The sequence below is a fragment of the Euphorbia lathyris genome, chromosome 5, assembly GCF_963576675.1.
Source record: "Euphorbia lathyris chromosome 5, ddEupLath1.1, whole genome shotgun sequence".
Classification (NCBI taxonomy): domain Eukaryota; kingdom Viridiplantae; phylum Streptophyta; class Magnoliopsida; order Malpighiales; family Euphorbiaceae; genus Euphorbia; species Euphorbia lathyris.
The window spans coordinates 10,371,332-10,397,414 of NC_088914.1; the positions used below are offsets into that span (position 1 = coordinate 10,371,332).

General features: G+C 37.7%; 2 protein-coding genes across 2 annotated transcripts; both read right to left on the bottom strand.

Moving 5' to 3' along the window:
* Nucleotides 1-4,748: 4,748 nt before the first annotated feature.
* LOC136230142 (retinoblastoma-related protein-like) lies at nt 4,749-9,499 on the bottom strand. The gene is made up of 10 exons (XM_066019084.1): nt 9,393-9,499; nt 8,117-8,983; nt 7,828-7,990; nt 7,643-7,715; nt 6,660-6,839; nt 6,443-6,562; nt 6,223-6,367; nt 5,989-6,101; nt 5,203-5,318; nt 4,749-5,109 (listed from the first exon to the last, which is right to left on the bottom strand). The coding sequence occupies exons 2-10, from the start codon at nt 8,886-8,888 to the stop codon at nt 4,962-4,964; spliced, it is 1,830 nt and encodes a 609-aa protein (XP_065875156.1). The 5' UTR covers nt 8,889-8,983; nt 9,393-9,499; the 3' UTR covers nt 4,749-4,961.
* A 3,894-nt stretch (nt 9,500-13,393) lies between these two features.
* LOC136230004 (glyceraldehyde-3-phosphate dehydrogenase, cytosolic) lies at nt 13,394-16,047 on the bottom strand. Its single transcript, XM_066018910.1, has 11 exons — nt 15,922-16,047; nt 15,779-15,811; nt 15,591-15,691; nt 15,392-15,507; nt 15,190-15,289; nt 14,570-14,716; nt 14,406-14,466; nt 14,218-14,315; nt 13,981-14,123; nt 13,810-13,893; nt 13,394-13,718 (listed from the first exon to the last, which is right to left on the bottom strand). The coding sequence occupies exons 1-11, from the start codon at nt 15,923-15,925 to the stop codon at nt 13,580-13,582; spliced, it is 1,026 nt and encodes a 341-aa protein (XP_065874982.1). The 5' UTR covers nt 15,926-16,047; the 3' UTR covers nt 13,394-13,579.
* Nucleotides 16,048-26,083: the final 10,036 nt, after the last annotated feature.

Below are 26,083 nucleotides of genomic sequence, written 5' to 3' on the forward strand. Positions count from 1 at the left end.
AATCCCACTCCCAACCCATATAAGCCCATCTAAAAAAATATTATTAATTTTTAATTATAAAAAATTAAATTTATACTTAAAATAAATATTTTTTTTTGAAATACTTAAAATAAATATTTAATTATAAATATATAATATTTTTAATTAATATTAATAAGGCGGGCCGGCCCATGATATTTTCATATGGCCCAAGCCCGCTCAAAAAATAGGCGGACTTTAGCAGACCTGGGCCGGATTGGGCCTAAGAGTAAATTTCATTGTCCAAGCCTGGCCCAAAGGACACGGGCCTAGACGGACCGGAAGGGTACCCGGGCCCGTGGACAGGTATAATTGACATTGATAATTATAGAAAAAAAATCTTTAGATTTAATAGTTCTCGTAATTAATTGTGATGGTTAGCCTCGTTATGTCATCAGTAATTTTATATCATCGAGAAGTTTGCCTACAATATTTGACAGATTTGGTGCCAAATATATTAAGTTATTTGTATCCATAACTTGGCAGTAATATTGAGATGCGAAAGTATATTCGTCGGTCTGCAGTAATTTTCACCTGGTCACCAAGTGAATTTGATCAGTCACTATTAGATCTATATGGTGTAAATTTAAACCTTATGATTATCTTAATCTCTACCGTAGGATTTTAATAAGCCTTAATCTAATGGTGACTGACCAAATTCACTTGGTCAGTCACTGACCAGGTGAAAACCACCGGTTCATCTAAATGTAAATATTACTCCATCCGTTCCAAAATATAAGTCGTTCTATGTTTCACACAAATTAAGAAATACAATTAATATAAATTGAAATTAATGAATTTACCGTGGTTACCTAAAAAAAATTTCTTGGTGAATAAATCTTGTAATTTTGAAAAACACATGGATCAAAACAAAAATTTTAATGCTCGGACCGGAAAACCAAACCAAAAATTCTTGGAAAACTAGAAAGACTTATATTTTGGAAAAAAAAACTCAATGGCTAGAATGACTTATAAAAAAAATGGAGAGAGTAATATGTATGTTTCCAAACGCCATTGTATACATAGACAAATAAAAATCGGCTAACATGAACCATCATACAAGTCGTGTCAGCGATATAAATTCTCTCCCTCCAGTCCGTCCTATCCACTACCATATTTTTCTCAATCCCCAATAAACTCATATCACTCTCGATATGTCAACGGTAACATGAACATCATCGGAATGTCATCATCAATGTGGGAACATGTAAATAGATGTACACAAATTATAATCTGCAAACCAACGGTAACATGTATCATCATAAATTTAGAACATCTAGAACAAATTAGACTATCCCCAAAATCACAATTCTAAGCATAAAAATGCAAAGACAATCGACTATCTACATTTTGGAGTTGGACAAAAAAAAAGCAAGACGCGGTAAGTTACTAAGATGGGAGACTCGCAGAACTTGATCCTAGCCGCTTATCTACCCCATGATCTTGTTGCTCTAGCTGCTGGTTTAAGTGATTCATTTATCGCTCCATGGTCCCATATTACCGCTGCAATTCAACTTGCTGTTCAAATGAAAGAGGAATCACACACTTTCAATTGTGGCATATGGCATTTTCTAACCTGCAAATAATTCAAAGGAGGCAAACTAACACATGATGACAAGCACAACAAGACCACACAAAAACATTAACAGTCTTTTATAACTATAGATCATGAGAGATAATATGTTTTAAAATTTACGTATTTCAAGGCATGAAGGAAATCAAAAGATAAAGTTCGGTTCACGTCTGTTTTAGTTTCAGACATATAATGCAGATGATCAGCATGAAACAATTGAACATTATGAATTTATTGTAGAGAAATTTTATATTTAAAAGTTAAATATATGATTTTTTATTTTTTCGCAAAGCAATATTCAAGGATTCACTGTTATCTTCCAGCCATACGAATATAAAGTAACAGCCTACTCATATGGATTCAACCAAAAAGTACAAAGTTTGTCCAATTATTAGCGGAAAGAAAAGAATCTTATAGAAGAGCTGTTAGGGAGAGGGAAACGTAGTAATGTGAATAATTTACAGCTCCCTAGTTGCAACTACAAAACCATGTAATATTACCTTTCCACAGCTGAAAGAGGATGGATCCAATGCTTCGTCCTATTCTTAGCCGAAAGACAAACAAGAAACACACTCTCTGCACCGAAAAAGAAAGGACTGTTCACATAACGCAATAGGAAAAAAAAAGTATATATACTTCAAAATTTCAGTATCAAATGGTAAAGTTCATCAAGCATGATTGATATATCTATCATCCATTGGACCACCAAATAACAAAAGAAAAATAAATAATGCAGAATGAATAACTACAATTTTTGTAAATAATAATGAGCAATTGATAAAACAACAAGAAGTAAAACTCAAATTTGTAAGCAGATATAGAAACAGATATGAATATGCAAAAAGTAGCCAGCTTACCAGATTCGTGCTGTAGACCTTCATGGATGATCTTAGTTACAAAGATTCAAACCACATATTATTTGAGCTGATGAACCAAAAACCTGATGAAAGAAATTGACCAAAACTTTTATTAATAATGTCAGTCAGCAATTCTGATGAATAAAGAAATGGCCAGTAGCCATCAATATAAAACTCATCGTCAACTGTTTGTTCAAAAGAAATTATTTTCACCATTAATTCGATTGCTAGGTGCCACTATCTCATTTTCACCACAAGCTTGTTACAGTTGCAAATTCAGATAGACATCATGCTTCATACAACAAATTGGATGTTGCCTACATGTCTGGGGGAAAGTTTCAAGTCTTTTGATTCTTTACATGGCTTCTTGGTGTAACCAAAGGAATAATAACCAAAAGTATGTGACAAACACGGATATGTGTGTTATCTTAACTATTGTGCTTGCTCTCTCATTTCTTGTCGAAGAATATTGATTCAGTAGCCCGATTGCTTGTTTCTCAATCAGCTTGTTGTACCCTCGAGAAGGAAAAATACTCAGATATTGATGATTAAGCTAACTTATGCTGTTCACAACCTCAGTCTCCCAATTTATTTTGGATATATAGAATTTCAGCTCAATGCCATGTACCTGAATAGTTACAGAAATGTTATACGTGGTCATATTGAGTATAGGACGCAAACTTATCGGCACTGTGCTCGTGTGTCATTACCTGAATGTTCCAACAGTTGATAGTTTTGTTCTTTGCTTTTTACTTAACTTGAAAGGCCATGTTGAGCTTCTGTTAGTTGGAGTGCTGCGATCTGACATGGTTAGCTGTTCTGGTAATCTGATAGAACTTATCACCATTAAAATATATCACCTATTCCTAATCATGTGTTGTTTATGAACAGATTGAGTCATGATGGGATCAAAGTTTGCATAATTTAGTGGTAACTGTAGTAGTGATTAAAAGTTTAAAACAATGATATCAGGACCACTACTAGCTTTTCTAAAAAAGGGCGGCCCGGTGCATTACGCGTCCCCGCTAAGCGAGGGTCCGGGGAGGGGTCCCACCACAAGGGTGTATTGGGGGCGAGCCTTCCCCTGCCAAGATTTTGGCAAGAGGCCGCTCCTAAGACTCGAACCCATGACCTCTCGGTCACAAGACAACAACGTTTACCGTTGCGCCAAGGCTCGCCCTCACCACTAGTAGCTTTTCTATTAAAAAAAAAAAAAGAAAAGTACTTCGGTCAGAAACATACCTCACTTGAGTTCCAAGCACTGGACAGAGAACTTCGGTTGCTCCAAATGAGACGTTGATGTTTCAGTTTTGGTCATTCAACAACACCGCCAATCAGAGAATGACTTTGTCATGAACGGACTGTTGCTGTTTTAGAGTCCTAATTAGTATTCTGTTATTTTTAAATTATTTCTTTAAAGTATTATTTCTATTAGGAATATTAAAATTAGGATTCGCATTAGTTAGTTTCCGTCTAAGATTTATTTCCATAATAGTAGTTGTAACTATTTAGGGTTCATGCATTAATTAGGTTCCATTTAGGATTTTGCTTTCCAAGTTATAGGAGGATTCTATTTTTAATTGCAGTAATTAATTCCTAATAAAGGACTGCTTGTAAGTCTTACTTATAGGCTATTGCCGTTTAATAACAGCAAGATGAAATTTCCAGCAAATTGAGATCGTGGAGTTCTCTCTTAAACGAGCTCCAAACAATTCTGAGATCAAGAGGTTCTCTCTTAACGAGCTCCTGCCTGTTTCAACAAGAAAGGTAAAGGAAGGAAGACTTTTAAGCATTCTTTCCTAGAAGATTTAGGGTACAAGGTCCCATAACTAGATCCCAAACCCGTTACTGATAATTAGAAGAAGTTACATCTCATGCTGGTATTCTCACATTTTTTTCAATTGTACATACATAGTTAGAATAGTTAATGCTGATTTAGTCCTCATTTTCTTATTTATAACTGTCAGCAAGACTTGAATTCTAGACCTGTCAGAAATATAGAGAAGCACCAGAATGCATCTAGATGGGCAATTTAGTTATTACTTGAACAAAGAATAGGTTTGCTGGTTTTCAAACAGAAATCTAAACTCAAATGGTGCCTCATACTGTAAGTTTGCAAGAAAACTTGTATCAAGAAAAACTATGCTAAATTTCTTGCAGTAATGATCAACAACACATTGCAGAGAAAAGTTATTGGGCTTATCTGATAGCAAGACTTGCTTGATTTCAGCTACTTTTCATGAGAATCCAGAGATGCAATAAGTACAAAGTTAGGAATATAGTTTCCACAAGAAGCAGTGTAGAAGAGAATGTAAGCTTTATTTAAACAGGGTTGAGAAGACTTACATTTTTCATTTCAGTATCTATGATAGAAAAAAATAAAAACAGGGGAGAGGCGGTGGCTATTCTACAACTCGTCTCACAGACGAGGCCCCATGGGATACACTTCTTAATATAAGCAAAAGTAGAAGAAATTGCGCAGAGCTAGAATTTACAAGGTTAAGAAAAGCAACCTAGATGTCAGGTTGCTCAGATTTTATAAGTGTAACTGATGAGGATGCACAACTCCCATTCTGAAGGTATAGGCTGTTGGCCACCATTGAATCACTAACCAAACCAACATCACCATCAAAGTTAATGGTAGCTCTAACCTTCCTGTTACTGAAGCAACAGTAAAACAAAAGAGAAATATTACTGATTTAAATTAAAGAATTTAGAGTTGCTCTCTAGCGCTAATGCAGAAGGAAAGCATACCCATTCACGCAGTTATTTATAGCAGTTAGGTCTTTTGAAGGGCTCTGATATGCATGAGTGCTTTCTCCCACGCATGCGTAGTAACTTTTTGAGCTATGTGATATTAAAGCATCCATCTAAAAGCAGGAAAGCAGATCAAGTTACATAGAATACAACAATAAGTACACAGGCATGCTGTATTTACAATGCACTAGTTTAATTTCCATGTTAATAACTGGATTCACAAACTTCTGTTGCATCACAACAAAGTGCAGCACCCTATGTTGACTGTGCATCTGTCCTGATGGCAGTAGCCAACCCATGGAACATATATTACAAGGGCTGGGCTGGATTTTACTTTCACTAATTTTTCACAGAAACTTAATATGAGTCTGCTCAATTGATAAGCGTGCCCCAGTAAAAACGATTGCAGTTATTCAGCACAGCAGAATAACATTGACATCTCATGTTTAATCAATTTTCATAATACTACCATTTTTCATACTTCATGTAAGAGATTCAGTTACAGCTATTAACCTTATTCCAGAATATCTCCTAATAAATATAAAATATCAGAAGACAATAATTTGTCATGCACTTGACAATGTACAGTAAAAGAAAAGGTGAGATGGAATCAGGGTTGCACTATAGCAAGGCAAAAAAAGTATAGAACTCAATTTCTTACTCAGTACTGAAAGACGAGAGAAACAATAACTTGGAAAGCATGTATGAATATGATATGCACCCAAACAAACCATAATACAATCAATATGACCTAATCAGACACAGTTGAGAAATAACAAGTACCTTTGAAGTGCGCAATGGAGATACATAAACATTATGTCTCGGAGAAACTTTCATCGGAGACATATCCGGGAGAGTTGGAAAAGTGGAAACTTGAGGTGATGCAGTACATTGACCTATTCAACACAAACAAAAACACATGTCATATGATAACTTGGAACAGCAGCAGGAGATACCAATTATAACATAAACTCAGCTAATAACATGCCAAAAAACTAATAACAGCAGCAGCACTACCATATTTATTGTTGTTGACTTCAGGAACTTGAATGGTTTTTGTAATTGTTCCAGCAGGACCAACCTCCTCAAGCAACAGTTTTGCAGCAGGAATAAATATTTGATTGTAAAAAGTAATAATGTCAACATGATCTTGGCCTGTCCTCTGTTTGTCATAACATTCAAACAATTAGACTCCACAAAATGCAACGGCAAAGGGCTTACTGATGATGTAACCTACCCTATTTTGGCGTGCAGATAACCGATCGGCAAACACACTACAGAATACTTGTCGATTACATTGTGGTTGCTTCCCGTAGTTGCAAATGATCTCCTTGAAGGTTAGGTTCAGTTTAGAAATCTGCAGGCCAAAACACCAATATGAGAACAAAAAATTAGGTGTGACAGTAACAACTCAAAAGCATCCAATAAATTCTCACGAGTTACAGACAGCAAACCTTTGCAACTCCATAGAAACAACAAAGGATGATCTGATCGATATGGCGGTTAAAGAACAAAGACGTCCGTTGACTAAGTATTTGTTGAAAAAGGCGATAGACATTCTCTCTTATATGATGCTGAGATTGTTGTAACCTTTCAATCATACCGTTGATTCTGACAGCAGCTAACTTATTAATCTAGGAAGGAGAAAAAGTTTGCATAAGTAAATTTTGGAACATTACAAAATCATTTCATGTAATCATAGTTAAATCTCAAAAGTGATGCTTAGTGGAAAATCCGCTAACACTCATTTAACAATAGGCCCAAACATTTGGATCAGTCTTGAGCCACTGAGATCAGCTACTCCGTTCTTGTTTGCACATTAATTCTTGAACGGTGCATGAGATAGTAAGCAGAATTTAGCCAGGTTCATTTCACAAGCCAATGACATACCTAGAGTTTGGCTCCAAACACAAACCACTCTTGCTAAGTTGAAATTTTCCTCAAATGAACTCTTTTTCTGCTAATGTGTAATTACCAAGCTACCCTTATTGTTTTCCTAAGCAAGAAACGCAATATATTGCAAATCCCTAGGCTGCTGCTATCAACAATTAACAATCATAAGGTTTGGATTAAATTGCAGCTAGTTTTTTTTTGTAAAGCTTCTAATATGAACCCTAATGAAAATCATCCGCTTTCTGAGAGTAAGAAAGGTTTCCTTCTAATCTCTTTTCTATTTCTGCTTCTGGATTCTTAATCAGCAGAACTTTTCTATTCAGTACTCCAATACCCATCTCTTTTCTCTATTGATTTGATATCAACTCCGAAATAAATTCCAAATTAAAAGATTAAGGAAGAAAAACGCTTCCCTCTACTACTGGTAGAGAAAAACGGGGGGAGAACTTATCTAAAGCTCTAAGAATATTCACAATATTCTCGTTTATGGAGATGGTTATTGGTGATGCAATCACCATTGACATTAGCACATTTTATGTATTACCTTGCCAAAGAATATGTTAATGGAAGTTTCTGCACATGTTTCCCCTCCTCTCCCAGGGTTTGGACATGTTGGACTGAAATATCCAAAAAAAAAAAAAGATACATAATTAGATAACAGATAAAAGCTGTGACATGGTCCAGAAGTCGGAGATGCCACTTTATATTCCCCAAAAATACCAGAATTACCTGGCAAATGCAGACTGCAGAGGAGGTGGAGGTAGCTTTGATTTAAGATTGCTTAAAGCAAGTAGGCGATCCTTCACTGGTGATGTAAAGGAGTTCCGCTCCACTAACACACTCCGGTAATCTGGGCATGGCCTCTTCGGAGACCTAATATCTGCATTCTCACCTGGAAAAATGATTCAAGACAGCCATTAAATGTTTTGTGTTTGCCAGAAACAAGAACCTGCATAGTGTAGACAACCAACCTCACCAACTTAAGATTACGCGTTTCTCTTTCAAATAGAAATAATACCTGGAGACAAATCATGCTTCTGCACAGATGGCAAAGGTGGAGAGCTTCCAGAAGAAAAGTTAATACGCATGGCAATTGCATCCAACGATGGCATTGGTTCTGCTAATAGCCCAAGACGATTTATCTCTGAAGAGAGTGATGGTCTTGCAACTGTCAAGGAATTATACATGGACGACCCCTTTTCCCATACCATGCTTTCTAAAAGTCGTTCCTCCAATGAATTTAAATGCCGCCTCAATTCCCTTGGGAGAGACTCTTCGTGTCTAATAAAATTCTCTATCACCTTGCTCAGATCAAAAGCTGTAATGCTTGTTCGCTCCAAAACTGCCGGAAACAGCATGGTGACAGTCTTATGCGTGGCAAGAACAAGTTCAGCTGAACATGAAAGCATACATCTGTGGAACCTTTCATTAGTTAATAAAGAGGTCAAATTAGTAGAATGCAATACTTGTGCCTCTGCTGTGCACATAGCTTCCAAAACCCTATAGTATAACTTCAGTGCCTCCATTCTTCGCTGTTCTGCCCATAAATTTTCCATAGGGTCTGTATTATGCAAACTTCCGGTCACATAATGCTCTCCCAACGCACTACTTGGAAATATAGCCTCCAAGATTATTTGTGCTCTACGTATGACATCATTAGTTACATCCCTATCACATGATGTGAGGAAGCGTTCAAGCTCTAATGAGGGTTTTGATGGAAGTGGAGAAATAACAGTTCGGAGCCACTTTGCAGTTGTCATTGCTGTGGTCTCAGGTGTAGCAGCAGCCATTTTAGAATATAGTCCACCAAGGATGCAGGGGATCGGAAAGGAGGGAGTGGACTTGAAATTGTCTTTGTAGGAGAGGATATCAGATCAAATTTTGTCTGCATAAAAGAATTTAATTTTCTATATTCAAAGTTCCAACAAAAAATTGGTAAGTTTGACGATATCATATCTCAGTCCCATACATATTCCAAGTAAATTGTCTTCCTCCTTCGCAGTATAACACAGTTTACACAATACCATATTCCAAGTAAATTGTCTTCCTTATTGATAAATTACTCTCTCATCCAGTTCACGATTACAACTAATTGCAACCTCAAAACATTTAATCAATAATTTTTTTTCAGAATCCAGTAATACAATTCAAACAAAAAAGAGGGGGGAAATGACGATCCAGAACTTCAAAAATGTGTTAATCTCTTTAGAGCAGAGTCGTCGGTTGAGGGTTTTGAGAAAGAAAAAAATTTAGAGTCAGTAAATAAGAAAACCGAAAGAAATGAGAAGTCTTACCGGAGAGAGTAGATCGGAGGTAGAGCGATTCGCTGCCGGTGGTAGAGAGAAAACCGATAGAAGGTAGAGTAACTGAAGTATGAGCGGGTACACTTTATTTTTTTTTCTTTAATTTACTCATTAAAATATCTTTTTTTTCTTTAATATACACTAGTAGTACAGTTACCAAATAAAAATTTTGTTAAATTACACTCATGGCCATTAAACTTTACGTATTTCAATATTGTAGCCACTGAACTTCAATTCTTAACGGTATGCCCCTAAGCTTTACACTTTTTAACATTGGTAGCCACCAACTTTAAATAACTCTTCAAAATTACTGTTAACAGTCATATTTTTTTTATTTTCCAAAATCACATTTTTTTTAATCCTTCTCTTTCTAAAAATTCACTTTCTCTCCTAACCAAACAATAAATAAATGATCTCAAAACAAAAAATTAAGAATTAAACTTCCTTAGAATATCATTAGATCTTCGAATTTTTAATTTTGAGACCGTCAACAATCGTTTTGAAGTGTTGAGTGTCATCGATGTTAAAAAATGTAAAGTTCAGCAGTCATACCGTTAAGAATTGAAATTCAATGGTCATACTATTAAAATGAATAAATTTACCCAAAAAAGTTTTATTAAATTATTCCAAAAAGAAGTTTTATTAAAAGCTTTTCTTTAAAATGTTAACATTTGGACAGCCAAAACAGTTAGGAGTTAGGACACAGCCTCTTGTATGCCATTTTTCGGATATCTCGAGATTTGGTTGATTAAAACAATATCAGATATTCTTTCAAAAAAATAAATAAATATCAGATATGGAAAATCTGGGACCTAGACGTCGCAATTGAATTAAACATACTTTAATTGAAATTATCAAATTAATATTGTAAAATATCAAAAAATATATATATTGTAAGATAACAATTTTAATAAAACTTGTTTGTGTGGATACAAGAGCATCCATTACAACCATTCTGATTTTTTAGGATATAAAGATAAAGTTTAGTAACACCCGATTAGAAGGGTTGTTACTTTCAAAATTTTATGGGTAAAAAAAACTATTAATTATAAATATGAATTAAAACTGTAATTTTTTAGGACTGAAACCATGAGGGGACATTTCGTTCACAAGGGGTAAGGGAAAAGGAATCAAAAAATGAAAACTAAAGGAAAGGAAATGAATAACTATTAATTCCCCTATGTGTTTGGATATGTCTAGGAAATGGAATGGGGTAAAGGGAATCCAATTCCCTACATGGTTTGGGGTAATGGGCTTAACCTAAAGTGGGGTAAACCCATAATCTAAAATGGGTAGAGAGAATGAGTTTTTTTTTTTTAAAACAAACAAGAACAAAAGGGATGAAACCCTCTCATTCCCATTCTCATTCCTAAAGACCCCAAACCAAACACCCCCTGAATATCTAACTTTGAAAATACAGATTTTTGAGGCCACAAAGAGGCCTTACTCACTAGATCTGGAGCATGTAAGTCACGCGCCCGATTTGATATCTCTGGTCCCTCCGTGACTTTAAAAAAGTAAGATTTCGGATTTGTAGGAATAAGTTACTGTTGGATATGGCTCATAATATCCAAGGGGCATCCTGGAACGACATTGACACGCTAGGATTAGTGGGCCAGGGTGTGGGGACGGAGCCCCCGCGGTATGGTACAGGGGTATTTGAGTAATTTTATTACAAATTATAAATACATGTAAACTGTATCTCTTTTATACGATCAATAAGAAATAAACCGCTCATCGCTCCCGGAGATGTATGTAATTCAAAACTGCCGAACTTCGTTAACAAATCCTTGTGTTCGATCTTTGCTTTATTATTCTGTTTTAATTTAGCTTCGTTATTCAACGGTTACTATTTGTAACCAAAACAAATGATAAACTTCTTTTGATTACATCCTCCCTAATTATAGGTTGTTACTCCACGTGAAAAAGTAACAACTAAATATCTATCATTAGAGATGGTCTAAGTTCATTATTATTTTTTTTTGTTATATCTGTCACTTAGCTGAATCCAAAAGATCTCATATTTATTGAGTTAATGATATGGTAAATTTAGTGGGTTACTAAACCCAACCCCATTTTCACACTTCCAGCCCCGGAAAAAGACGTAACCGCCCTTTAACCAAAAACTGAAAATTTCAATCCCTCTCAAACTCTCTCAAAGTCTCCCAAATACATTTTCATCCGAATCAAAGACAACACGTTTGATGGAAGGCAATCCGTTATCACCGGGAAGAGACGGGAGTGATGCTGTGTCTGAATTCGAGGTATTTTTCCGATTGAACTTTCTTGCATTTCTGTAATTTGAATTAAAAAAAATCTGGTTCGGCACTCGGGCGTGTGAGCATCACGCCTCACCATGTGGTCGGGCGTGATACTCATACGCCCCACCACATGGTGAGGCGTGATGCTCACACGCCCGAGCATATTTGTGGCTGTTTTTCGGGTTTAGACACCGAAACGCTGTAGAAATGTCACGTTTTGGAATGTAATGTTCGTTATTTATCATTTACAGGAGGTTTCGTGGGAAGATTTTGACGGAAACGGCATAGATTACAGTTCGCAGTTTTTTCCCAAACAAACGTTTCAAACATATCATGAAGCTATTAACTGGGCAAAACAGACGGCAATTGGGATCGGGTTCGAGTTAACCATAGCGTCGCACAAGACGGGGCGCAAGTCAAAGTGGATATTGGTTAAATGTGCTCGTGGTGTTAAGAATTATAAAAGGAAAAAGGATATGGATATGGATGTTATACTACGGAAGAATAAAAAAAACAAAGTACTGTGGTTGCAAATTCCAGATAAAGGTTATGGAAATCGCTGAATTGGGCGGTTGAGTGGTGAATAATTAATAATATTTATTAATTAACTTATATTATTTTTACTGATTTTAGGACTAAATTGTATGGTATTTTTAGGTTTTAAGTACAATTCTGTAGTTACGGTTTTAACGGCCTATTTACGGGTTTAAAAGGCTTTTTTTTTGCCAATCCGACACGCAGGCGTGTGGCTATCACGCCTCACCGCGTGGTCGGACGTGATAGACACACGCCTCACCGCGTGGTCGGACGTGACAGCCACCTACCCGACTTTGCGGTGAGGCGTGGGGCTATCACGCCCGACCACACGATGAGGCGTGATATCTATACGCCCGACCGCACGGTGAGGCGTGATGGCCACACGCCCGCGTGTCGGATTGGCAAAAAAAACAGAAATTCCCCTCCCCAAAACCCATGAAAGGGCAATTTCGTCCTTTCACTGGACTAGGGGTGGGAATTTGAGGCTGGGTTTAACAACACCCTAAATTTATTCCTAATTCCCTCTATACAATACAATTACTTCTCTTCCTACCGAAAAAAAAAAAAAAATACAATTACTTCTCTTAATTTCTAACATGGCAATATACTCCTCTTTGATACTATATAAACAACACGATTTACATTGAAACTTGCTTAACACAATTTATACATGTTTTCACTTAACACAATATAAGAAATTGTTTTCACTTAACACAACACAATTTACACTGAAACCCGCTTAACACAATTTGTACAGCGATATTTAAAGTCATTTAACACAATTATTGCATTTATATTTGACATATAATTATGTAAAACATTATTATTATTATTGCATTTATATTCTATTTATACTTATGTAAAGCGTCCAAATCAAAATCACATAACACGGAAATTATATAAAATGTAATCACATGACACGATAACCCCCAATGTTTTTGAAGTTCACTTCGTCTCTTTAACAAGTAGTTTGAATGATTAGTCAAAATAATCAAATTTTGTTTGATTCAATTCTAAATGCCATTATAAAAATAAGAAAACATTACATGAATCTGCAAAAATAACTACTCTTAAAATGCAATTGGACACTAAAAACATTACTTCTAAATATCAATATCAATATCAATTTTAGGAATTGGTAGCAAAATTTGCAACTTATAAGCAAAATCAAAACCAAAGAAACAGGGAAGGAAATTGTACTGTAAAACCATCTAATACTTGTATTATTAATCCTTGAATACAGCACATATTTGTTTTGAACAGCAAATGTTAACAATCAAAATTCAAAATCAAAAACAAGAACTTGCTCAGTTTCTTTATTGGAATCTGCATCTAAACTGTGACTCAACACAGCATCCAAAAATCTGAATCAATTTTTGTTTAATGAAGGGTGGAGGCAATGTGAGCGATCAAGTCCAGGACACGAGAGCTGTATCCCCATTCGTTGTCGTACCAAGAGACGAGCTTCACAAAGTTCTCATTCAAAGCAATTCCAGCCTTGGCATCAAAGATGGATGACCTGCACATTGTAGAATCATCCCAAATACATTAAAGAATAAGCCATTGGAACGTTTGAATTAACGAACGTACGAAAGAGCAATTTGCTTTACCTGCTATCACCAACGAAGTCAGTGGACACAACATCATCTTCGGTGTAACCCAAAATTCCCTTGAGCTTGCCCTCAGACTCCTCCCTGTAAAGAACCAGAATGAACAAATGAGCAATGATTGAAATCAATCAACATCTAAATAGAATGCAGATAAGAAGTTTGAGTTGTTACTTGATGGCAGCTTTGATGTCCTCGTATGTTGCCTTCTTTTCGAGCCTGACTGTGAGGTCAACAACGGAAACATCCACAGTAGGAACACGGAAAGACATACCGGTCAATTTGCCGTTAAGTTCTGGCAAAACCTTTCCAACAGCCTAGGTAATGTAAAAGAAGAAATGAACAATTAATCAAGCTGGTGAACAAACCAAAGCGAACGAGATTATGCAAAGCCGGAGTACGACAATATACCTTAGCAGCTCCAGTGCTGCTAGGAATGATGTTGAAGGATGCAGCTCTTCCACCTCTCCAGTCCTTCATTGATGGACCATCAACGGTCTTCTGGGTAGCTGGAATAACGGACATAAACGAAATTGAATTACATCCAAATTCATGTATACAGAAAAAGGAAAGAATCATAAAGATGAACCTCAATTTACCAGTAATGGAGTGGACAGTGGTCATGAGACCCTCAACAATTCCAAATCTGTCATTGATAACCTATAAACAAGGGGGGAAAATCTGTCAACAACCGAAAACAGAACAATTTGAAAAGCACAAACATCGTACAATGTACAAAACAGAAGTTAGCAAGATCAATCACCTTGGCCAAGGGGGCAAGGCAGTTGGTGGTGCAACTGGCGTTGGAAACAATGTCTAGCTCCGGTTTGTATTCTTTCTCATTCACACCAACGACGAACATGGGTGCATCTTTGCTAGGAGCAGAGATGATAACCTTCTTTGCACCACCCTGTAACAATAAAAAGAGAAAATCAAGATCAAACGCTTATCATATTATTATTCAAATCTAAAGATGCATCCATCTAGGGTTTGTCAATTTCAGAAACGTCAACAAGATTTACATAGATAACTCAGTTTGACACAATTAACATTTTTGTATATATGTAATTATGTGAAATATATACATCACATAACACAACTATGAAATGATAACTCGTTTTTAACACCCTACGGATATCTACCAACCTAAAATCTCATATGTCAATTAGAATTCACCCAAAAAAAAAAAAAAAAAACATTCAAGTGGTTTGAAAACTTAAATTGGAAAACAACTAATGCAAAATGTGGTAAATTCAATGTTCTACCAAATGAAAGGGGTTTTTATGGATTATGTCTCCAAAAGACAGGGTTTAGGGTTTAGGGTTTAGGGATATTAACCAACAATCGATTAAGCAAATGAAAACAATAGATCAAGAAACAAACCTTCAAATGAGCAGCAGCCTTGTCCTTGTCAGTGAAAACTCCAGTGGACTCAACAACAAAGTCGGCACCAGCTGCACCCCATGGAATTTCCTCTGGGTTCCTACAATCGCAGAAAAACACACAAAAAAGCTCAATCTCAACTCCATAGCACAAATCAAACCCCAAAATCAAATCAACTTCGAGCAATAAACAGGCTACGTACCTGATTCCAAAAACAGTGACTGGCTTCTCACCGAAGAGAAGCGTCTTCTCGTCCTTGAGTTTCAAATCAGTGTGCTTCCACTGTCCATGAACTGAATCATACTTGAACATGTATGTCTGCATTTCCAAGTACATCATACCAATTTAGATATGAAAATCACACACAATAAAGACACAGTCAGATTTATCCCAAAAATTACCATATATTCAGTAGAAATGAATGGATCGTTAACGGCAACGAGTTCAATATCATCCCTCTGAAGTGCAACTCTAGCAACCAAACGACCAATCCTTCCAAACCCTAGAAAAAAGTAAAACCCCAGTTCAAAACCTCAGCTCACCCAACCAGCCCAAAAGCCAGAAAAATCATCTCAGATCAGAAAATTACCATTGATACCGATCTTAATCTTCTTGTCTCCGGCTGTTACAGACAAACAAAAACAAAAACAAAAACAAGATCAAATCAGCAAAGCTCTAACAGGATTGGAACTAGCAAAAAAAACTAACATAAACGGTATCAAATTAAATTACCCATTTGAATTAAACAAAAACGAGATTTAGATTTAGATTGAGATTGAAAATGAGAAGGAATATCAGATAATGAGGAGAAGGAGAAGTGAATGCAGGGGTATATAAAGGAATAGACAGTGAAAACCAGTGGTTAGGAGCGGTATTTTCCTTTTTAAATTTTTCTTGGGGAAAAAGAAAAGTAGCTGAGAACACCGATTCAGGTGACTGCCGCCGTGGGTTTGGGAAAAAGGTAAATGCACGCGCTTCCATTGCATCGGTGGCGTTTTTGATCAGTGGATTGAGGAGGTGTTGAGCAGTCGCGGTGGTGAGAGTGGGATAGGATTTGCTATGGAAGGGGAATATTCGGGGTTTAAGACGATTGTTCCGGTGGGCTCGAGGTTTGGTGGTCCGAAATAGTGAGTTGGGTAGAAAGTTTGAATTGACTGTGGTTAGAAAACGGTTTTTTACAAGTTCTAGATTGTTCCGAAAAGTCTTATTTTTTCTGTTTTCTAGATCAGTTTAATAGTATTTGCAAAAACATCCACAAGTCTCTAACCATTCTAATTTTTTGGATATTAACTTTCCAATTTTTTCCCATTACATCAGTTGATTACTTTTTTGTTTATCAGTTTACCCGATTGTTATTACTTGATGTAGAATAACGAGCAAAATATCTGTGTTTTATAATTGATGTGCTTGAATCCTAAAAGTCCACATGTCAATCTGTAATTGTATAAAAATAAAGTTAACGGAATAATGTTTGTACGACGAACCCATTTGTGATGCCTAAATCAGTTTGTGGAGAATATTAGAGGATGATCACAATCAGTAAACGTTATAATGTAAATATGGATGAATCTGTTTATCTTGAGCTAAGCTTCGTCTATTTATATTGATGTTGAGTTGTAGAAGTTATGAATTGTGGAGTGGATAAAAAAAATTAAAGGGTTAATTTCAAATAAAATCTTGTGGTTTCACATCGTTTACGGATCGGTACTTGTAGTTGATGAAAATTTTATTTTTTCAAATTTAGCCGATAATGATCTCAAAATGAAATTTTTTAAGAATTAAATGATATTTTAAGCAACTTTAATTCTTTAACTTTTTAGATTTGAGGCCATTTAGGTTTTTTTACGAGAGAGTGAATTAGTATTTCGGTTTTGATATATGCAGCCCTTAGGGTTGCATATAAACATTAAATACAATAGAATATTCTTTTGTATTTTCAAAATGTATATTTATTAGACATTGAATTTCTAAATACACCAAAACTCATTTAATGCAATCATAATTTATTTTATATTATCTATATCTGCATTAATTTTTTATTTTTTATTTTTTGAAAAGATATCTGCATTTATTATTTCGACAGGTTATTTGTAACTATGTTAGTAATAGAATAAAAGTTACAAATAACTTGTCGAAATAACACAGTTACAAATAACCTGTCGAAATTATAATGTTTAAGTATGACAGATAAAAGTTACACACAAAAAACTGCATACAACCCGTCAAAATACAATTAACTGCTTTATTTTATCGACGAACGTGTTTGGAATATCTAATGTGATAGTCAAATAACTGTCAAATCAGTAAGTGCAAATTTTCTGTTGTGTAAGGATAAAATTGAACTTACTTGACATTGTTAGGGGTAAAATTGCACAAATTCATTGTTACGAGTAAATCTGCACTTTTTAAAAAACGTTAGAAGTTCAATATATAATAAATGCATATATCTTTTCAAAAAATAAAAAATAAAAAATTAATGCAGATATAGAAAATATAAAAGAATTTATGATTACAGTAAAATGAATTTTGGTGTATTTAGAAGTTCAATGCATAATAGAAATCTCGTTATAAAGGTCATTAATAAAAAAAAAAATCAGGACAATAAAGTAATTATTAATTTATCAATTGTTCTATCTCTCAACTGTGAAACTTCCAATTGCTAATAGCATTTTCTTCTCTCTCTCTCTCTCTCTCTCTCGGCTAGGGTTTATGGTGAAGCGAGTTAGGGATAGATCTAGGGATAGGGTGGCTGTGGGCGGTGAGGGGTTGGCGGCGGTTGGGTTCTGGTCAGATCAAGAGGGGGATATAGGCAGGGAAGGGGGCGGCGGCCTGGATGGATGGGGCGCAAGGTGTGAGGAGGGGCTGGATGGTGGAGGGCGCGCGCATGGTGTGGATCTGGGTGGGGCGCTCGGCAGATCGGCAGCAGGGGAGGTTAGGGGCGTCGGGAGGGGGATCATGGGAGATGATAGGGCGGTGCCGCGGGAGGCGCCTTTGCGACTGGGAGCGGATCTGCGGGATCCGCGGGCGGCAGTGGTGACGGATGCCGGGGGTAAGGCGCCCCCGATCTCGGGGGGAGATGCTGGGCGGGGGGTGCCTGGCGCGGGGTTGTGCGCCGATAGTGCCGACAATGCCCGGGTTCTGCCGGCTCCTCTGCCGGACGGTGGGCTGGGGCTGTCGGCGCAGTGCCTAGTGCGGGCTGTAGAATGCCGGGCAGCAATGGACAGGCTGGGGCAGCGGCAGGGGGCAGGCTGTCTCGGGGTAGGATCATTCTAATAAAAGGGCTATGGTTAGTGTTGAGGGTGGAGTTCTAGGTCAGGGAAACGCGGTTTCCCCCAGACCTAGGGTTCATATGAATGAGACTGGTAAAAACTCTTGGAAGGATCCGGTTATGGGGGTGGTTGAGGAAGAGCCGGGTTTAGAGGAAGTTTTAATGGTGGGAGAATCTGATGATATGTTCTCGGATTCTGATGAGGAGGAATGTGGCCAGGATGATCCTCTCTGTCCGATTATTAGACTTTCCGCTGCAGAGAAGCGTGAGCTCAGAGAGAAGTGGAAGGTGTCTTTAATAGTTACTGTCTTGGGTAAGAGAATTAGCTTTAACTATTTTGCCCAAAGGATACAAGCTCAGTGGGCAAGGAAAGGTAAAGTCAGTATTACTGACCTGGAAAATGACTACTATGTCATTAAATTTACCAGGGTTGAGGATTATAATTCGGTAATCAAGGGAGGCCCGTATATCATCTCCAACCATGTTTTGGCCTTACGGCCTTGGGTTCCTAATTTTAATCCTCACGACTGTTCGGTTAACAGGATTTTGACTTGGGTGAGGTTCCCGGGCCTTCCCATTGAGTACTACAGTGAAAAATTTCTCAGTAAAATAGGAGGTCTGGTTGGGAAGGTCCACCACGTGGACAAAACTACAATTGGGGCCATTAGGGGCAAGTTTGCTAGGGTTTGTATAGATGTGGATCTGGCTAAACCTTTGTTGTCAAAATTCTGTGTTCGTGATAAAGTGCTTTTTATTGAGTATGAAGGCTTACATAACATTTGTTATGATTGTGACATGTATGGTCATTCTCAGGAGGGGTGCCCTAAAAGGGAGAAGGTTGTTAAGGAGATTGTTGAGGATAGTGTGGGGAGAACTGAAGGGAACCAGGGGAACGGAGGGAACTTTGGTCCCTGGATGGTGGCGAAGAGGCCCGCTAGACGTAGAACTCAACCTTCAGTTGTTCACAATCGTCCTCCTGACATCAACACAAATTTCAAGTCCTCTCCACTAAAGCCTACTGTTCTTCCAAATGTCAATGAGAAGCTTATCCTCAAAGCTAGGGAGGAGCTTGGTGCTTCTTCAGCTGTCATGCCTGGTTCTAGATTTGGGGCCCTGACGATTGAGGAAGTTCAAGATTCGGACCAGGATGAGGATCATATGGATCAAAGCATGCCAGGTTTGGAGTCTGTGGATCCAGTCGAGAAGGTGGTTGAATCTGTTAACCCGCTTTTTGTCTCTAAAGATGAAGCCCGGGGGGGGACCCTGGCCCTGGCAGCTCGAAGGATGAAGAAATCAAATGAGGTTAGTATTCCTATTCTTGGTGGTGATCCTGGGATTGGGAAGTCTATGTGAGTTAACAAAACTAGTATGAAAAAGCTTAGAGGAAAGCAAAAAAAGTGTCCAAAACACTATGTCTTTTCCAGAGAAGAGGGGGCATGCGGGTACCTCGGCAAGGCTCTCAGGAGCCCCTTGTAAATACCTGGCTTAGGTGTGGGGGTGCAGTCAGTTTTCCTCCTTTCTATGGATTTGTTGTGCTGGAATGTTAGGGGTGCTGCTAGCAAGGCTACCCGTATCCATGTTAATGATCTTATTAAACAATTTAATCCTTCTTGTTTTGCTTTAATGGAAACTAAGATTAGTGGAGATAAAGCTGATGAGGTGGTTAAAAAGTTTAGGAACTGGAACTGTATTAGATCGGAGGCTACTGGCCGGGCTGGAGGGATTTGGCTTTTCTGGAAGCCAGATCGGGTTCATTTTGATGTTATTAGCATGGATAAGCAGTTTATTCATTGTAAAGTGAGGGTCTCCGGTAATATACCTTTCTTAATTACCCTGGTGTATGCCGACCCTATTTTAGCCAATAGGAAACGACTTTGGGAGGTTCTTTACTCTTTGAGTGTCAGCATATCTGAGCCTTGGTTTGTGGCGGGTGACTTTAATGATATTGCTTTTATGAGTGATCAGAGAGGGGGTTCTAATCATTATGTTAATCGTTGCCTTCACCACAAAAATAGCATGGATTTATGTGGGCTTTCTGATCCTGGGGCCTCTGGTCATAAGTTCACTTGGAAACGCAACAGTACCTTTGTTCGTTTGGACAAAGTTTACACTAATGTTTTAGCTCAGACTACTTTCCCTAAAAGCTCTGTGTTGAATCTCCCTTTCCGTCATTCGGATCATTGTCCTATTTTATTTAGGCTGGTGAGAGGCAATCGTCATAGGGGAGAGAGACCGTTCCGTTATCTTTTGGCTTGGAAGTCTCATCCTGAGTTTAAAGAGTTCGTCCATGATAATTGGAAACCCCACTTGAATGACCTTCAAGCTGCTGAAGGTTTCAGGAATAATGTGCAGGGTTGGAATAAAAATGTTTTTGGTCACATTATTAGGAGGAAGAATAAATTATTGAATAGAATGGAGGGCATTCAGCGTAGTTTGGAGGTTAGGTTTGATTATGGTTTGAATGGCCTGCTCAGATCTCTTCAGAAGGAGCTGGAAGCTATGCTCAGGCAAGAGGAGCTTCTTTGGTTTCAAAAGTCGAGGAAGTCCTGGATCAGAGATGGGGATCGAAATACCAGGTATTTTCATCTTTCTACCATTATTAGAAGACAGAGAAATAGAATTGATGTTATTAAGAACTCTAATGGTGATTGGGTGTATGAGGACGAGGATATTCGGAGATTGGCCTTGGAGTTCTATAAGGATCTGTTTAAAGAGGAGCCTGTTCATCTGGAGAGGGCTCACTCTGTTGCTTCCTTTCCTATGGTTGGAGAAGATAGCATTCGGAATGCCTTCCACCCTATTTCCCTGAAGGAAATTGACCAAGCCATTTTTAGTATTGGGGCTTCTAAAGCTCCTGGGATTGATGTTCTGCATGCTGGTTTTTACCATAAGCACTGGGAGGTGGTGAAAGAAGGTATCTATAACTTTATCTTAGGTGTCTTTAATGGTTCTCAGGATATAGAGCTGGTGAATAGAACCCTTCTGGTTCTGATTCCTAAAATTGAGAAGCCTTCTTCCTTTTTGCATATGAGGCCTATCAGTCTTTGTAATGTTCTGTATAAGACTGTTACTAAGATTGTGGCTAATAGAATCCGCTGCATTCTTCCTGAGATCATCTGTCAGAATTAGGGGGAAGCTTTGTGCCTGGTAGACAAATGATGGACAATGTAGTGATTGCCCAAAAGATGGTCCACACTATGAAGATCAGGAAAGGGAAGAAAGGCATTGTGGCTCTTAAGTTGGATTTGGAGAAAGCCTATGATCGCATTAACTGGAGTTTCCTGATGGAGAGTCTTGAGAGAGCAAGGATCCCTGACAGTTGGAGAAGTTTAATTAAGATTTGTATCTCTTCTCCTGTGTTTCAAATTATGATTAATGGTGATATGTCGGAGGAATTCTCTCCGGACCGGGGTATCCGTCAAGGTGACCCAATGAGCCCGTTCCTTTTCGTTATTGCTATGGAAAGGTTATCTCATCTGATCCAAGATGCTGTTGATAATGGGAGTTTCGAACCAGTGGCAATCAATAGTTTCTGTCCCCAGATTACTCACTTATTCTTTGCAGATGATGTTTTGATCTTTCTGGAAGGTAATGAGGAGCAGTTGGGTATTATTATGGATATTCTTGACTGTTTCTGCTCGGCCTCTGGTCAGAAGCTTAATGTCCATAAATCTAGGATGATGTGCTCTAAAAATATGAACCAGGGAGTCTGTAAAAGGCTAAGTGATCTGTCGGGTATTCCTCTGACGAGCTCTCTCGGGAAGTATCTGGGTATCCCCCTCCACAGTGAGAGAGTGTCCAAAATGTCCTTTAAGGATACTTTGGATAAAGCTAACATGAAGTGTGCCATGTGGAAGGCCAAGACTCTCTCTCTCTCGTTGGTCGTCTTACGTTGATTCATTCTGTTAATTGTGCTACTCCCAATCACATTATGCAGGCTTGTCATCTTCCTAATCCTGTGCTTAAAGACCTTGACAAAATTAACCGTAGATTCCTGTGGGGGGAGGCTGATAAGGGGAGAAAGATCCATCTTGTTCCTTGGAGTGAGGTGTGTCAGCCTAAGGATACTGGAGGTCTGGGCATTAGGAAGGCCAAAGATAATAACAAAGTCTTACTTATGAAACTCCTTTGGCGAATGTGGCAGTCTCCTTCGGCTCTTTGGGTCCAGCTCTTATGCGGGAAGTACCGAAAGGATAAAGTGTTTGGGGGGCCTAAGGACAGAGTGGTTAATTGCTCCTTTCTTTGGAAAGGCATTAGTGCGGTCTTCTCTGAATTCTGTTCTAGGATTGGGTGGAATGTGGGTAATGGCAGGTCCATCAGCTTCTGGAAGGATAGGTGGGAAGCCTTTATTGGAGGTTTGTACTTCCTTGCCTCCGGTGGACATTCAGGACTGGAAAATCGCTGATGTGGTGGATTCCGAGGGGGAGTGGATTTGGGATAAATTTGATCCCTACTTAAGCCTTGAAACGCTCCTTACTATTAGAGGTGTTCACATTAGTAATCTAAATGAGGACAAGGACAGTTGCTGTTGGACACTGACCAACAATGGGACCTATTCGTGTAAATCTGCTTATCAGGCTTTCTATCAGGATTTGGATTCTTCCTCCTCTGGGGTGTGGAAGACGATTTGGGCCTTGAAAGTCCCATTTCGCATTAGGAGCTTCCTGTGGCTTGGGGATAGGAATAGGTTGCTTACTAATTCAGACAGGAAAAGGAGGCACCTGGTGGATTCTGGGGCCTGTAGCAGATGCAGAGGGTTTGAGGAGACCTTGTGCCATGCTCGCAGGGATTGTGAGAAGACTAAGGAGATTTGGAGGAAAATTATCCCTAGGGATGTGCTTCCTTCTTTTTTAGCCCATTTTGAAGAGGATTGGTTTGTTGATGATATTAAAGGGAGTCTTCTACCTGGAGATCAATGTGTTCTTCTTTTTGTGGTAGCTTGCCATCAGATTTGGAGATGGCGGAATGAGGATATCTTTGGAGGAGGTGCGGTCTATCAGCCAAATGTCCTTGATTTCTTTTCTAAAAAGATTAATAATATGATTGAGAGATTTTCTGAAGACCTCTTAGCTAGGGATGTTCAGAGGAATGAGGTCAATCTTATAGGCTGGTGTAGGCCTAGTGAAGGTGTGGTTAAGCTCAACACTGACGGTTCTTGTCTAAGAGACGGGAGAATTGCTGCAGGAGGGGTCCTTCGAGACGATGGAGGTAGGTGGATTTCTGGCCTCTCTCAGAACTTGGGGATTGGTTCTTCCTTTTCTGCAGAGCTTTGGGGGATTCTCTCTGGCCTGAAGCTTGCTAAGAGTCTTGGGGTGAAGAAGCTTCTGGTGGAATCAGATAACCAGGAAGCGGTTAAAATGATTTCTGAGGGCAATGCTGTTTGCATGATTAACCTAAACATTATTAAAAGCATTAAAAGGATCGGTTCCTCCTTTGATTCGATTAGATTTACTCATATTTATAGGGAGTAGAACCGCGTTGCGGACCGTCTTGCGTTGGAAGGGCACTCTAGTTTGTTGGGTTTTTCTACCTCCTCTTCTCCTCCGGTCTTCATCTCTTCTTTCATTTTGGAGGATGTAGTGGGAGTAAGTTTTCCTAGGCTGATCACGGGTTGAGCGTTTCTTTGTTTGTTTGTTTTTCTTTCATTTCCTACCAAAAAAAAAAAAGAAGTTCAATGCATAATAAATATATATCTTGAAAATACAAAAAAATATTCTATTGTATTTAATGCTTATATGCATCCCTAAGGGCTGCATATATCAAAACCGTAAATTACACATGGTTTTTAAATATCAGAAATTTTAATTTTTTAACATTAAAGTCATTTAGCTTGCATTTCATTTCTCTTATAATCATTTTATCCGATTTTTTACAATAACAGCCACAGATAATGACACGTGAACAATACATGAACCAAATTTTTACATGTACAATAAAAAAAATATATTTTCTTTTTTTTTCTTTATTTCTCCCTGGGCCTTGAGCCTTCTTTGTTCACGAAAAAAATTAAAAAAATATATTCTTTTACCTAATTTGACCTTCCTAAATTCTTTTCACAAGAGAAATCAAAAGGGAGAGGACGAATGAAATAGAACAAATTGGGTTTGACGACATGTATATTTTTTTAATCCATATATAAAAATTTATCTTTGATATGGTTTACATGTTCTTTTTAGTGATTGCTATCAGTAGAATCTAAGTAAAAGACAATTGTTCATCTGATAGGATGGGATAGACCAGGTGAAGGGATTGTAAAGTTGAACACCGATGGGTCGTGTAAAGAGGACGGAAGAATTACTGTCGGCGGTGTATTGAGAGATGCAAGAGGTGCTTGCATGTCAGATTTTGTTCAGAATCTGGGTTTGGGCTCCTCTTTCCTTGCTGAGCTCTGTGGTATCTTTTCTGAGCTTAGAGTAGCAGAGGATCTGGGGATTAGGAGGCTGCTACTAGAGTCAGACAATCTCGAAGCAGTCAAGATAATTTCTGATAAAAGGGCTTTGTGTTTAGGGAGTCAGAATTTAGTTAAAGCAATTAGAAGGATTTGCTCCTCTTTCGATTCTATCAACTTTTGCCATGTTTTCAGGGAGCAAAATCGGGTGGCAGATCGGCTTGCTGCTGAGGGCCATGAGAGGGCTTTGGGCGTCTCTATTTTCTCATCTCCTCCTGATTTCCTGTTTTCTTTGCTTTCTGAAGATATTGTGGGGGTTAGCTTTCCTAGGCTAATCCCGTGTTAATTTGTTGTGGTGTTTGTTTTGTCTTTACTTTCTTTTTCCTACCAAATATATATATATATATATATATATATATACAATTAAATTATTTTAACGTAAAAAATTAAATTTTGTGATGTTAATAGTCAATTTCTAATACTTAAAAGACCATATATGTAATTGGTTTGAGTGATTAAAGGCCTCAAATCGCTTAACCTAGAGATCGAGTTAGAGTTCTAGTGTATACACAAAAAAAAAATAATTAGAAGAGAATCCACTTAAAAAATGTCCGACAAGTCTCGAACGAGAAATCAGACAAACTAAAAAAAACTGAACATGTAATTAACCTTTTATAATCATATTTTTACATTTTAATAAGTGTAAATTGAAAGAAAGAGAACTAATAAGCAAATAATGATTTGAAGGCATGATGGTGATTAGTTATGACATTAAATTGGGCGTGAAGCTTGACATCATGCATGCCGTCCGATCTTCCTATTTCAAAACATATCCCATTTCCAATTTCCTTTATTTGGCTTAATACATAATTACTTACTCTCTTAATTTTTATTTTTATTTTTATACTTCAAACTTATATTTATATTTATCAATCATGCACCTAAACTTATTAAATTTAGATATGTCACACCCTTTATTTATTTATTTGCAAACTTAAAACTTGACATAGCATCATTAAGTCAAATTTACACCTAAACATTTAATATCATGTGAGTAAATTAGGATGTCATATATAACGAACTGGTTAGGAGTGTGTGACATCAGAGTAGAAAGGCTTGAGGAAGGATCGGTCTTAAAAAATTACAATGAGAGTAAGAATGAACTGGATCTCACATCGAAAATGGAGATGGCGTGATTAAGGTTTATTTGTAGGATGTGTTTCTAACACATGTAGACG

Bases quoted from the DNA above. Each gene is read 5' to 3' on its own strand.
- LOC136230142 (XM_066019084.1), bottom strand. From the start codon at position 8,888: ATGGCTGCTGCTACACCTGAGACCACAGCAATGACAACTGCAAAGTGG. The intron at 7,991-8,116 runs GTATTATTTCTA...TCATTTTTCCAG, and splicing joins GAAGCATGATTTGTCTCCAG to GTGAGAATGCAGATATTAGG. The intron at 6,368-6,442 runs GTAGGTTACATC...TATGACAAACAG, and splicing joins TATCTGCACGCCAAAATAGG to AGGACAGGCCAAGATCATGT.
- LOC136230004 (XM_066018910.1), bottom strand. The intron at 15,508-15,590 runs GTAATTTTTGGG...TTGGAAATGCAG, and splicing joins TCATTTCTACTGAATATATG to ACATACATGTTCAAGTATGA. The intron at 14,316-14,405 runs GTAAATTGAGGT...CCGTTATTCCAG, and splicing joins CACTGTCCACTCCATTACTG to CTACCCAGAAGACCGTTGAT.